Source organism: Eschrichtius robustus, chromosome 1 (genome assembly GCF_028021215.1).
Source record: "Eschrichtius robustus isolate mEscRob2 chromosome 1, mEscRob2.pri, whole genome shotgun sequence".
Lineage (NCBI taxonomy): Eukaryota > Metazoa > Chordata > Mammalia > Artiodactyla > Eschrichtiidae > Eschrichtius > Eschrichtius robustus.
The window spans coordinates 113,098,956-113,112,571 of NC_090824.1; the positions used below are offsets into that span (position 1 = coordinate 113,098,956).

Genomic DNA, 13,616 nt, shown 5'->3' on the forward strand with positions numbered 1-13,616 from the left:
AGTAAATCTCAGTGACTGGCTATTTCACCTAATATTTGGTAATGTTTCTGAAAAGCTGAAAACACTTCATAACTTATTTTTTAGGCTGTGTCAAAATATTCCTGGCATCAAAATGATTTGATCAAGACATGTACTCAATTGTTCTCCACAATTACACTGTAAGGTAAACAGAGCCTGCCACCTCTGTTTTAAAGAAGAGGAAAATAAGGAAATTTGCCCTTCACTTGGCTGGGATTTCAAATTGGGAGACAATTTTTTTTCATTCAGCCTACTGGGATATTAATGCTATGTCATCACTGCCAAGAAACAACTATTTGTTTTGAAGTAGGTGTTAGATCTAAAGTACTCTTTAGATTCTTAAAGAAAATATTTGAGTGATATCCAAGTTCAAAGACCTCCAGAATGAGGGAGATTCATTTGTTTATTTTTAGGTACTTGAACAACTAACTTGCTCCTTGAAAAGCAGGGGTGCAGAAATCAAAGGCCTGATTGTGCTGAATTCTTCTCTTTGGTCATTATTCAGACTAGTTCCCAGCATGCCACAGTCCAAAGGAAAGGGTCCAAGCTCTGTTTAAAAATCAGAGACTAGGGCTTCCCTGGTGGCGCAGTGGTTGAGAATCTGCCTGTTAATGCAGGGGACACGGGTTCGAGCCCTGGTCTGGGAATATCCCACATGCCGCGGAGCAACTGGGCCCGTGAGCCACAACTACTGAGCCTGCGCGTCTGGAGCCTGTGCTCCGCAACAAGAGAGGCCGCGACAGTGAGAGGCCGCGACAGTGAGAGGCCCGCGCACCACGATGAAGAGTGGCCCCCGCTTGCCGCAACTAGAGAAAGCCCTCGCACAGAAACGAAGACCCAACACAGCCAAAAATAAATAAATTAATTTTAAAAAAAAATCAGAGACTAAACAGCTTACTCAGCACCCTGCTCACATTAGTGTTGCTTGTATTCATCATTTTAAAGTCTTTTTATAGCTCCTTTTATGCAATAATCTTAGGCTTCTGGGAATATTCTCAAAATATAGGAAGAACCTCCCTGACCTAGTTATGATGAAAAATGCTTTTCATGACTACCCACTCTCTTCAAGGAACGCTGGAACAACCAAGTCGTTAGGCATAATTGAATCCTAGGGAAGAATTTTACAAAACCGCTGCTTTTTTTTTTTCTTTTCTTTTTTTTCCTTTCTTTCTTTGAAGAGGGGTTTCCCATGGTGAGAAAGGGGAAATTTTTTATTGAAACTGGCCCCCTATTGCTCACCTACCCTGGACTGATGAGGATATTCACCCTTAGGGGAACAAACAATGATTTTTGTTGCTGTTGTTCTGTTTCCTCATCTAGGAGAGTGAGAGTGTGCTGCAGCAATCTATTTGAAAGAATGTTCCTTAAATATCCCAATTCAAAGGACTCCACAGAGCTGAGACACAAATAAGAGCACTAAGGGAGCCCTGGTACGTCAACCCAAATCACAAAAGGCACGGCTTTTCTAAGAATATAAGAATTATATCTACCTTTTAGGTACAGAAGGTGGAATGGAAAGAAGGGCTTTTTAGAGAAGGTATCCCAGAATAATCTCTGAGCAGAACCCCTTGCACAAGGTTATGTAGCTTTCCTTGACAGGTGCACGGGCAGAGAAGGCATTTGGTCCCTGAGGTAACGTTTACTTGGGAGGTTACGACAACAATGTCCACGCTTACAGCAATCCAGGTGACCGTGAGCGCAGGAGCACCCCTAGGACTGCGGCGCAGAAAATACGCTACCTAGTCTGCCGTCCTCCCCCCTTCCACTCGCTGTGGGGATTGGAGCTGCGTCGGAGTCGCTGACGCCATCCCTTCCCGCCTCTGGCTCGCAGGGAGCATGCGCTTCGTCCTCACTTCCTCTCAAGGAGGGAGCGAGAAGAAGGCAACGCCCTAGCAGACCCGCTGCCCGCTCCGCGTCACAGGAACTTCAGCACCCACGGGGCGGACAGCGCTCTCCTCCACCTGAAGGCCTGAGTCCCGAGCGCCCAGAGTCTTTCGAATCCCTTTACTCCGGAGCCCCAGAGAGCTCCACCAGCTCCGAGTCCCCGCCACTCGCCCTCCCCGCGCCCGCCCTCCTCGCTCTTCCTGTTTTTACGCCTCCTTTTCATTCATAACAAAAGCTATAGCTCCGGGAGCCCGGCGCCAGGCTGTTTCTGAAGCCAAGCGTGGAAGAATGGGGTTCCTTTGGACCGGCACTTGGATTGTGGTGTTGGTGCTCCACAGCAGCCCAATTCAAGCTTTCCCCAAACCGGCAGGCAGCCAAGGTACGTGGACGCTTTTCTTCCCACCTCCCTTTTATTTCGCCATGAAAAGGTACAGCTTGGTATAATCCGCGAGCTGTAAATCACCTTGCCTCATTTTCTGATCACGTCATATCCGTGCATGTTGACAGAGAAATCAGTTCGAATTTAGAGCCAGAAGACAGATTTTCCTCCCTCACTTTTTACATGATAGAACAATAACATAAGTTGTTTTGAAAGATCTTATTTTGAAATTGGGAGGCGGTGGCTTTCCCGCCTAATATATGGCTTGTTTTTTGGTTTGGGTTTTTTTTTTTTTTTCCTAGTCATCTTACAACCTTTCTCAGATATTCTGTTCATAAAACGTGCAGTGTATGAAGAAAGCTGTTAATGTGCCAATAATACCAATCCAGACTATGCTCTGTCTAGTTGAGAACAGCTGGTAAACCAAGTGTTAGAACAATATGTTAGATTTCTGGTCAAAAAAAAAGAAGTGTAATTCTATTAACTCAGGAAATACACCAAGATAATAAGCAAGGCAACACTGATAATCATCGTTATTGTATAATCTTGATAATCTTTGTTAATATATATTTTTGTTTCACAGTCATCCAAAAATATTCCTCCTTTTTTTTGAAGATTTTATTTAATGAGACATATTGTCTTTCCAATGAACAATTAAATTTGTATTTGTGTGTGTTTATTCCAGACAAACCCCTACATAATAGAGAATTAAGTGCAGAAAGACCTCTGAATGAGCAGGTAGGTCAGAAGTAAAATGATAAATGCTATTCCATTTTATTTTAGTTATTATTATTTAATGTAATTATGCTGTGAATTTCTAGCCATTTTGAATTCACAAACCTCAGGAGCTTAATAATAAACATTGAAATTATGAAGGGAAATATAATTTTGGTAATTTCTCTGTCCCAACAGTTAAATATAGAGTTCAGTATAATACAAAAAGCTGACTGCATAATAACCCAGTAAGCTCAACATCACATCCATTCTATTGTAAGATTTCTTTATCAGAGATTTATCTTTTACCAATATTATCAGAGTGGGAATTAATATTTATAGACCATCTGCCCTTTATTTTATCTCATTTAATCCTTATGACATACTTTGAGATAGAAATTATTAACTACATTTTACAAACAAGAAAGCTAAATCCCACGTAGATTAAATTATTGAGCTGTCATATTTGGTAAGTGGTGGAGTAATGATTTAAAACCAGGTCTATCTCCTGTTTCTTTCACAGATTGCTGAAGCAGAAGCAGACAAGATTAAAAAAACATACCCTTCAGGTAATAAGAAATTACACTGATGTTAATTTAAATAATGTAGGCTATGAGAAGCTTAACTAAAATGGGTGTGCCTGGCTCGGGGGCTTTTCTTCCAGAAAACAAGCCAGGTGAGAGCAATTATTCCTTTGTTGATAACTTGAACCTGCTAAAGGCTATAACCGAAAAGGAAAAGAATGACAAAGAAAGACAGTCCGTAAAAAGTTCTCCAAATGATAATAAATTGAACCTGGAAGATGTTGATTCAACCAAGAATCGAAGACTGATTGATGATTATGATTCTACTAAGAGTGGACTGGATCATAAATTTCAAGGTAAATGAAGAAAAAGAAGTTTTGCTACCTATTTTCTCTAATTTGGAGTTTCCCATTATGGGTTAAGAGAAAGTCCTATATTTTAAAAATATCTCTTACACACTTACAATCCTTTATTAGTCATGTCCAAAATTGAGATAAAGCCCAAACTTACTGATAATGTGCAAAGCTCCAGCTCCACAGAAGCCCAGATGTTATTTTCTCTTTAAAGGTTCCTTTACTGATGCTTTGAAAAAAATTTAAATCTACTCTCTATATTTTATGTTATTGAATTCATTTTAACATTCCAATTTAACTATTAGTACAAGCAAAATATCATAATTCTCAAACAATTAAATCAACAAAATACCCCCCCCTCCCCAAGTGGAATATTCGTTACTCCTTTTTCAGTGTTCTCTTCCTAGCTATATCCTTTCTCCCTAGGTCATTCTAACCTTTCCACGGCTTCAGTTACCATCTATATCCTGATGTTTCATATCACTAGCCCAGACTTCTCTGAACTATAGACCTATATCTAGCTAACTACTGACTTATCTTCCCTTGGAAGTCTCAGATGCACCTCAAACTTAACATGTCTAAGATTAAATTCATAATTTCTGTACACCTTACAACTTAGCCCTCTTTCCTGTAGGAAAGGCACTACTATACATCCAGTTTGTCAATACGAATCTATGAGTCAAACTATTTCTTTTTTTCCTTACCTCTCAAATTCTAATCCATCAGTCTTAGCAAGTTTATCTCCTATGTATCTCTCAAAATTTTTTTCTCTATCCCCGGTCACCTCCATCTTTTTCCAAGCTCCAATCATGTCTCACTTGAACTAGAGCAAAATCTCCCAATGGATCTTCTAGCATTCGCTCTGACCCTTTCCATCTTATTCTTCATGTAGCAGCCAGAGTGATCTTTTCAACACACAAACATGAGCATGCCACTGTTTTGCATAAAACTGTTAATATATTCCCATTTCTCTTAGGATAAAACCCCAAATCCTTAACATGGCTTCTACAGTCCTACATGGGCTGTCTACTTTTCTAGGTTCATCCAGCACACATGATCTGATAGAAACCTTATTTCCTTCCTTCATGGCACTTATTGCAGTTTGTCATTTTACATCCTTGAGTATGACTACTTATGATTTATCTTTTTCTCCTAAACTAAACTGAAAACTCCATGAGAACAGAGATGGTGTAGTCCAAGTGTCTGGAGCTCATGAATTTGTTGCATGAATTGATAAATGAACAAATGCACAAATAAAAGAATACATGAGGGAATAAATTAACTATTGTACCTAGGCACTGAGGTCTTCCTCAGTGTGTCTTCCATTCTGAATACTGGTGCTTAGGAGTGACTACAGATTTTCTTATGTGTCTTAATTCTTTTCCACGGACCACAAGAGAATTATACTGATTATCTCTGTCAGAAAACAACTGCCAATTAAATGACTTTTATAGGCTATTGTAGCCTGAGGAGAATTCAGAAGTGTGTTTTATATGTATCGGGTGGGGGAGATGGTCTATATTTTGACACATTTCATATTGTATACTATTCAGGGAAATTTTTTTGGTTTTTTTTGTGTGTGAGGGTTTTGTTTTTGTTTTTGTTGTTGTTGTTTTGTTTTGGCTGTGCTGTGCGTGGCTTGCGGGATATTAGTTCCCCGACCAGGGATTGAACGCGGACCCATGGGAGTGGAAGCGATGAGTCCTAACCACTGGACCACAAGGGAATTCCCAGGGAAATTTTTTTTTGAATTCTACTTTTTAAACTAAAGTATTTGGGCTAGAAATAAATAGGCACTGGGCATAGCCCCATGAAAAATAGATTTAACCCCTTTGATTGAATCAACCATTTGATTTAATAAAATAAAAAAATAGTCTAAAGTTTGTTTGACTGCATTTTTTGGTCAGATGGGCTGTACATGCAGACAGAGGCAGATCTGTTTGTGATCTATCACTAACTTGAGCAACTTATGTTTAAATTGTTCAACATTTTATTAACATGCAAATAGGTTCAGAACTACCAAGTGCTAGTTTTGATGGTTCTAGGTTTACCCTAGGGGTCATTTTAAGACCACTTGAGTATACAGAAAAGATTCTTGGAGAGAATGATATGAGTGAATTGCTGATTTTCTCTCATACCCTGGTAATCCTGGAACCAGAAGGTTTGGGACCACTCAGGTGACTAGAACCTCAGAGGTATGCAGACTTACATCCCAGAAGGGAGGGCAAGGGGCCTAACTTCTGCAGGGTGCTTTTTATACCTTTAGGAAACCTGTAAATGGGCTTGTGCTACAGGACCCACCAATTCTCATTCTCAGTGTTTTCTACAGTATGTATGATGCAGGATTTTTGTAAGTTTCTTTTAGGAAATAGTGCTTTGTGGCTCCTGTGTGCATTCACCAAACAAATATTCATTGAGCAATTACTATGTATCAGTCTATGAGCTACACAGTAAGCTCTGTGCAGTTAGGGACCACATCTAAACTCTTTATCACTCTATTTCCAGTCCTGGCCCATATTAAGACTTTAATACAAATATATTGAATAAATGAAGGTCAAGTGCCATATTAGATGCCTGGAGATTCAAATGTAACTGAGCAGACGACAACTTTGAACAAGGCCCTTTTGCATCCACTTAGAGTTGTAAATGCTTTAAAAACTTATAAATGTTGAACTCATGTTTGGTTTCCCTCTGAGGTCTGTATAGGAGGGTGAAACACCCCTTCACAAGCAGTAGAGAAGCCATTCTGAGTAATTCTGTCCATTGTAGAGGAGCAGGGGAAATCACTGGAAGGCAAGGAGCATTGCCCAACTGCTCAACTATCAACCCCGTCTAGCTAAGCTCTGCTAGGGGAGCCTGAAGTTCCTGGCTCAGGAGAATACAACAATGCAGAGGAGGAGGCTGTTTCTTCAGAGTGTTGCTAATGTTCTTCCTGTTGTGAAGTAAATGAACTGAAAAACAGTCATCTCGTTTATTTTCCAGCTTCAGCAGGCAACCACTATTCTTCCTTTTTCAGATCCCGAGGGATAAGTGGGAAGGGAAATAAATGCTTCCACCTCTGCATAGACCCAGGGAAGTTTCTGCTCCACATATTCCCGAGAGTCTGACTTGCAACCCACAAATGGAAAAATCAAACCTAAGTGACAGTGAGTCTCTGCTCCTGAAAAACATGGGTGATGAACCCAATTTTCAGTCAGCCAGGAGGGGAACTGATTTTACAGGGTTTTCTAAGGGACTTTTCTGCTCATTCGTCACTCTGCTACACAGGACTCAATGGGCTCACAGCTCATGGGTTGGCCAACAATTCAGCAATCATATACTGTCAGAGAACTTCCAGCCCTCTGTGTGTACTCACCCTGCTCATTTTCCTAAGCTTCTTTCCAAACAACAAGAAGAGGATATTCTGCCTGAGGCTGCACATACTTCCAGCTTCATAGAGTCTAGAAGAAGTCTACGAATCCCCAGGAGCTATGGAAGAAAAGGAGAGAATCAGAATAGAAATATGTACTAGGTTCTTCTTTCTTTGAGTGAATATGATCAGAATTATTAGGGCAGGATTTGGCTAGGGATGCAATGTCTATTTTCTCTAGAAGATAATTGTAGTTCCTTTATTTCAGGTACAAATCTACGGTCCATCATAATAAAACTACGTTAACTTTCATACGATACTTTGCAATTTAAAAGGTGCTTTTACATCTTATTCCATGTGATCCTCACAATCCCATGAAATAGATACTCTTATTAACTTCCTTTACAGTGGTCCAAGGATATATAGATAACAAGAGGGATCACTGGAGCTAAATTTCTGATCTTTCCAAGCTGCCTAGAAGTGACAGGTTAAGTGCCTTGTAAACTTGCATATATGAATATACTGTTCCATGTGGCATAGATTGGAAAAGACCAATTAATTCCTGGGAGTGCTCTGTGGACATAGTGCAAAGCTTCCTTGCCACCAACCCTACTGTATCCCTCCTTTCCCTCAGGAAGGCCCTTGCTTTCTTTAGTCTGGAGTAGTGCTGCCAAATGTATTCCCAGGAAAGCCAAGGATACATATCTGCAAGCTTCTCTGCTGAGATTTACATAGATTTACATATTGCTTTGTGCAAACCTGTGATCACATTTTAAAAGCTTAAATTCCAGGCACATAAAATAAGTTCCCTATTCTCTGGAGAAAGAGGCTTGTCACATTAAGCTGCCTTACATAAAGGTGCCCTGACACATACAAGTAAACAGTTATTCCAGGTAAGTCATAAAATCTTCAGTACATACTCTCTGATTCTGGGTGTAAGGCAGACTTCCCCACCCTCAGCCCAGGAATTTGCCTGCAAAGAGAGTATATGTGCAGATAATACCAATCTACTCTTGTGGGGAAATGGAATATCAAATTATATAATAAATAGAAGAGTGCTTTGAACAATACTGCATACTATCTAACAGTATTTTACTTTTTGTACTATTAGTGCTACAAACGGAGAGGCCTTTTGGGTTGTTTTCAGATCTTCCTCTTATAATCACATAAGAAGCTTTCAGAATTTCCATTATCATCCTAGGTTCTTAACTTGAAGTCAAATTTTATTTTAAACCAAGAGTTTACATGGACTAAGCACCACCTTAAACGTATTCCAAACATATTTGAGTGTACAAGATATAGATTATAAATCTAATGTAATCCAAGAAATAGGTCTGTGATCACCACAACGTGAAGTTGTGATTGCTCTGTCTAGATGATCCAGATGGCCTTCATCAACTAGATGGAACTTCTTTAACTGCTGAAGACATTGTCCAGAAAATTGCTACCAGGATTTATGAGGAAAATGACAGAGGAGTATTTGACAAGATCGTTTCTAAACTGCTGAATCTTGGCCTAGTAAGTCATATGTATGAGAATAAACCAAATCTTAGGTTGGAATATGCTAAGAAGCCAAGCCACTTCATTCAAAGAGCCAAATGTTTATAATGCATCTACTTTATACCAGTCACCATGGGTCTCGAGGACAAGTAAGACACCATTCTTTCCCTCTAGGAATTTATGGTTTATCAGAGACACTAGACAAGTACACAAGTGCTCATGATGCAAGGTGCCTAAGAACCATCTGAGTGGTTCAGTGTGCCAGAGGATGGATTATATCCAGTTGTGCAATAAGGAAAAGCTTCAGAGGAGGAGGTGTTTGAAGTGAGCTTAGAAGGATGGTTAGGATTTAACCAGCAGAAGTTTAAAAAAAAAATGTGTTAGATGAGAAGGAAGTAAGATGCGCAAAGCCACGCAATGATTGGGAAGCCCTAAGCAATCCAAACTGACCCCGCCCCAGCTTGGCTCCCAGATACTAACACAGACCTGGCAGGCTTTAGGAGAGCACTAAATTTGCAGGTTTCAAAGGTTACCTACTATGATCTGCAGCTGAGGACTGAGAAACAACCCTCAAGTTGTTTCTCAAATTAAGTATTCTGTGGGTTCCAACAGACAGGACTGATGCTTGCACAATGGGCCCAAAGACACTTCTTCCCAGGAGTGCTGAGCAGTCACTGTGAAGGCCAGCATGTAGTAGAGGCATAATCAAGGGATGTTCAGAAGAGGGACCAGAACATTCTCTTGTCTTCTAAAAATAGGTGTTCAACTGAAGAGTTTAGTCTAGATTTTTTTTTAAATCACAAAAATGGGAATAACAGTTATATGTTTTGACTCTCTATAACAGATCACAGAAAGCCAGGCACACACACTGGAAGATGAAGTTGCAGAGGTTTTACAAAAACTGATCTCTAAGGAAGCCAACAGTTATGAAGAGGAGATCAGTAAGCCAACAAACAGGACTGAGAGTCAGGCCGGAAAAATACCAGAGAAAGTGGTATGTATATGCAAATGTATATGCATCTATTATGTATGTGTATATGCATGTGCATGGATGTGTGTGTATACTTGTATTTGTATATAATTAATACAATCTGTGTATAATTAATACTTCAGTTTGTGCCAAATAAGAACTGGGGTATGTGACATTTTTAGCCCCCTTAAAATATATACATTAATGAAATACCAATGAGTTTAAAGATATAAATGAACTCCACTTTGAAAATAATATAAAGATGCATGTTATATTACATAGTAAAGATTATGCCTTATACCCCAGAGTAAAATAACACATAATATATCGTGAAACGGTTATTTCACATAATAATTCATATAATCACAGTGTGCTGGATCCAAGTATTTCACAGCAGAAGTTGGTATCCAACTTCTGTTCACAGTGGATGTCATCATCTGCTCCCAAAACCCCAAAAAAGAAACTTGGGCTGATTTGATCCTTTTCCACACCAGCTTTTATATTCCTCAGAGCTAGTTGCCTCATGCTGCCTCTCTGTCTACCCTGTGTTCTTCCACTTGCTCCTTCCTCTTTCCATTGGCTCAGAGGCCTGTCTGTCATCCTTTACTTAGACTTGCCATTCATTCGCCCTTGTCCTTGCTGGACTCCCTGCCTCTTCATCTTTTCTTTGGCCTCAGCCAAACTACTAAAATCATTCTCTCCTCCTTGAATTCTTTTTAAACTTCTAGATGGAGCTAACTATAGGAGGATATAAGAGGATATCAAACTCCTCACCTCTCCTTTCATTTTCTCCACCAGAGCACCCATACCCCATGGCTCTCCAACATCCTATCCCAAATACACGGAAAAAGGGTGTATAGACTTATGGTCCTATTTTAGGGAAGGCTAGAAAACAGAAATTGCTATGGATTGTTTTTGTTTTGTTTTTTTACTGCTAGCCAAAAATTCTCCTTTGCTCTCCCTACTTCCAATCCCCACCATCTGCCATTTTTAAAAACAGCTTTTGAAGATCCACCCACCCTAAAAAAAAACTATCGAGATTTATCACAGAACTCATGGCTTTTACTCAAACTTACCAAACTGAACTAAAACTGACATAGCAATTTTCATGATCCTTCACTCCCATTATGTACTCCTTACTTCCCATCTCTAAAATGTCCATATGCTTGACCTGCTCACTCATATTATCTAAATGCATAAATGCAAACAAAATATTCTTTCAGTAAATGTTTATTGAGGTACCACCTATGTACCAAACACTGGGGATACAATGCTCATTTAAAAAGATATAATCCCTGCTCTCATGATGCTTAAGGTCTAAGGGAAGAGGTAGATGGTCTTCAAATAGTCATGTATTTTATTTTATTTTACTTTATTTTTTTAATAAATAAATTTACTTATTTATTTATTTTTGGCTGTGTTGGGTCTTCATTGCTGCACGCAGGCTTTCTCTAGTTGCAGCGAGTGGGGGCTACTCTTCGTTGCGGTGTGCGGGCTTCTTGTTGTGGTGGCTTCTCTTGTTGCAGAGCTCGGGCTCTAGGCGCGTGTGCTTCAGTAGTTGTGGCACGTGGGCTCAGTAGTTGTGGTTCACAGGCTCTAGAGCTCAGGCTCAGTAGTTGTAGCACACAGGGTTAGTTGCTCCACGGCATGTGGGATCTTCCTGGACCAGGGCTCAAACCCATGTCCCCTGCATTGGCAGGCGGATTCTTAACCACTGCACCACCAGGAAAGCCCAGTCATGTATTTTAATTGTGACTGCATTAAGTGCTCTGAGAAAAGAAACATGGTTCTACTAGACCTCATAAAAAAGGAACCTGTCTTGGACTTAAGCTTGGGGAAGGCTTCCTGGAGGAGGTGACTTGAGCCAAAAACTGAAGGCTGAATAGGAGTTAACTTATGAATATGATAGGCAATATGTAGAGAAGGATGTGTGGAGTACCCAAGTAACTGAAACAAGGACAGTGTGGCTGAAACACAGAGAGAGCAATGAGAGATGGGACTGGGGAGGTGGACCCAGGCCAGATCAGCAGGGTCTTATCAGCCATGTACAGATTCTGATCTTTATCATAACAGCAATGGGAAAACACTGAAGGATTTTAAGCAAAGGAGTTACATGATCATATTTTTAAAAAGATAACTGGCTAGAACGTGGAAAATGCAGGGCTGGGAATAGATTGGAAGGTGGGTGGTGTACCACTTAAAAAGTAAGGAGTGAAGGTAGCTTGGACTAGAGTGGGGTAGTGGAGAAAGTGAGAAATGTACAAATTTGGGATAAATTTAGACAGTATGGCCAATAAGGCTACTGATGGATCGAATGCAGGGAGATGAAGAGGAAGAGGCAAGAAAGGCTCTTACATTTCTGTCCAGTTCACTCAGTGGAGAATGGATCATTAAGATAGGGAACACTGGACACACATCAGGTTTAGGAAGAAGAGTCTTATGTACCCTTCCAGCTGGCGTTTAAAATGTCACCCAGGAATCACTAAGGTATGACTGCTCTGCTAGTATTAGACATTGTGACAGGCTTTCCTGTATCTTGGCACCATCCCTCTTGGTAGATTCTATAAACTCAAAGCTCCCCTCCTTGGTGAAAGGCAGTTTTATGAAGAAACACTCATGAGAACTGGTGGAGGGAAACTTGGCCAGAGCAGGAACCTGTCTATTCTCCCCTGAGCAGGAGCCAGGGTCTTCAGGTCAAGCACCTGTCTCTAAATCCCAATGACCTTCCCATGTAACTAGATGCCCACATGCCTGCAATAGAGTTTGATCCTGCAGGAGCTTACAAAGGAAGAGATGATCTTGCACTTCACATTCAAGGGCATCACAGAGGAAAGAATCATCCTGGATTGTCATCAATTCTAACAAAAATGTTTATTTTGTATTGATTTTTCCCCCACTGGAGACTCCAATGGCAGCAATTCAAGATGGTTTTGCTAATGGAGAAAATGACGAAACAGTATCTAACACCTTAACCTTGACGAATGGCTTGGAAAGGAGAACTAAAACCTACAGTGAAGACAACTTTGAGGAACTCCAGTATTTCCCAAACTTCTATGCACTACTGAAAAGTATTGATTCAGGTAAACATTGTTTTCTGACCATGTGGAACAGAAACAGTAATTCCAGGAAATGTGTGGGTGGGTTTTTTTTCTTCCTGTTTTCAATTTCTAAATTCAACCATCAGTGACATATATTATGGCCTCGGGGAAAATAGTTCACATTGATTTTTTTCAAAAGAAGTGTACTAGCCATGGAAATATTTAGGAAAGGGTAATCAGGAAAGGTGGAATTTCTGGATAATTTAATCTTCATGTTAACAGAGGGTTCATTTATTTGTTCAATAAACAGGTATTGAACACATGCTGTGTTCCTGGGATTGTAGTGAACCTTGTACCCATATAGAGATGAATCAGAGAGCGTTCCTGGCCTGACCCAGTTCAGCCTCAACTTTTATTGCAAGTCTCTTTTCAAAAAGGCTTTATTTTCCTCTCGTAGTAAGAAGTGTATGGAACATAATTTATTATTTTTAAATGATTCAGAATTTTGCTTTTTAGATATTTTCAACTTGTCTTCAAATGAATTGAACTAAACATTGGACTAATGAAGGTCAGGAGCCCAAAACACGCTTGGGAAATGTTCTGCTTTTTTTTAAAAAAAAAGTCCTTAATGTGTTGCGCTCTTTTCTATGTGCACCAAAATAAGTTGACTGAAGATTTCAGTTCATGTTTATTTTTGGTTAATCTGCAAGGAGGATAATAATGTGCCAGTTTTCTGTTGTTATTGTCCAGATAGCCGCCCTGCGCTGCCTTATAGCTTTTCTTCTTTCTGTTTAAAGATTCATCCCCAGATTGAACATTTGTAATAAAGATTTCTGTAATTGTAACATCTTTCCCCAAGAAGTGACCTTAGAGTAGACTTCATTTCT

The 13,616-nt window shown here is 39.9% G+C and overlaps 1 protein-coding gene across 1 annotated transcript in view; it reads left to right on the plus strand.

Annotated features, from left to right (window-relative positions):
- Positions 1-1,888: 1,888 nt before the first annotated feature.
- The window catches only part of SCG3 (secretogranin III), a 37,476-nt gene continuing 25,748 nt past the window's right edge, over positions 1,889-13,616 (plus strand). The window contains exons 1-7 of the mRNA XM_068536125.1: positions 1,889-2,281; positions 2,967-3,019; positions 3,519-3,564; positions 3,660-3,875; positions 8,597-8,739; positions 9,566-9,715; positions 12,594-12,771. Of these exons, the coding sequence (XP_068392226.1) occupies positions 2,191-2,281; positions 2,967-3,019; positions 3,519-3,564; positions 3,660-3,875; positions 8,597-8,739; positions 9,566-9,715; positions 12,594-12,771 (877 nt within the window). The 5' untranslated portion in view covers positions 1,889-2,190. The remainder of the gene's footprint in view (positions 2,282-2,966; positions 3,020-3,518; positions 3,565-3,659; positions 3,876-8,596; positions 8,740-9,565; positions 9,716-12,593; positions 12,772-13,616) is intronic.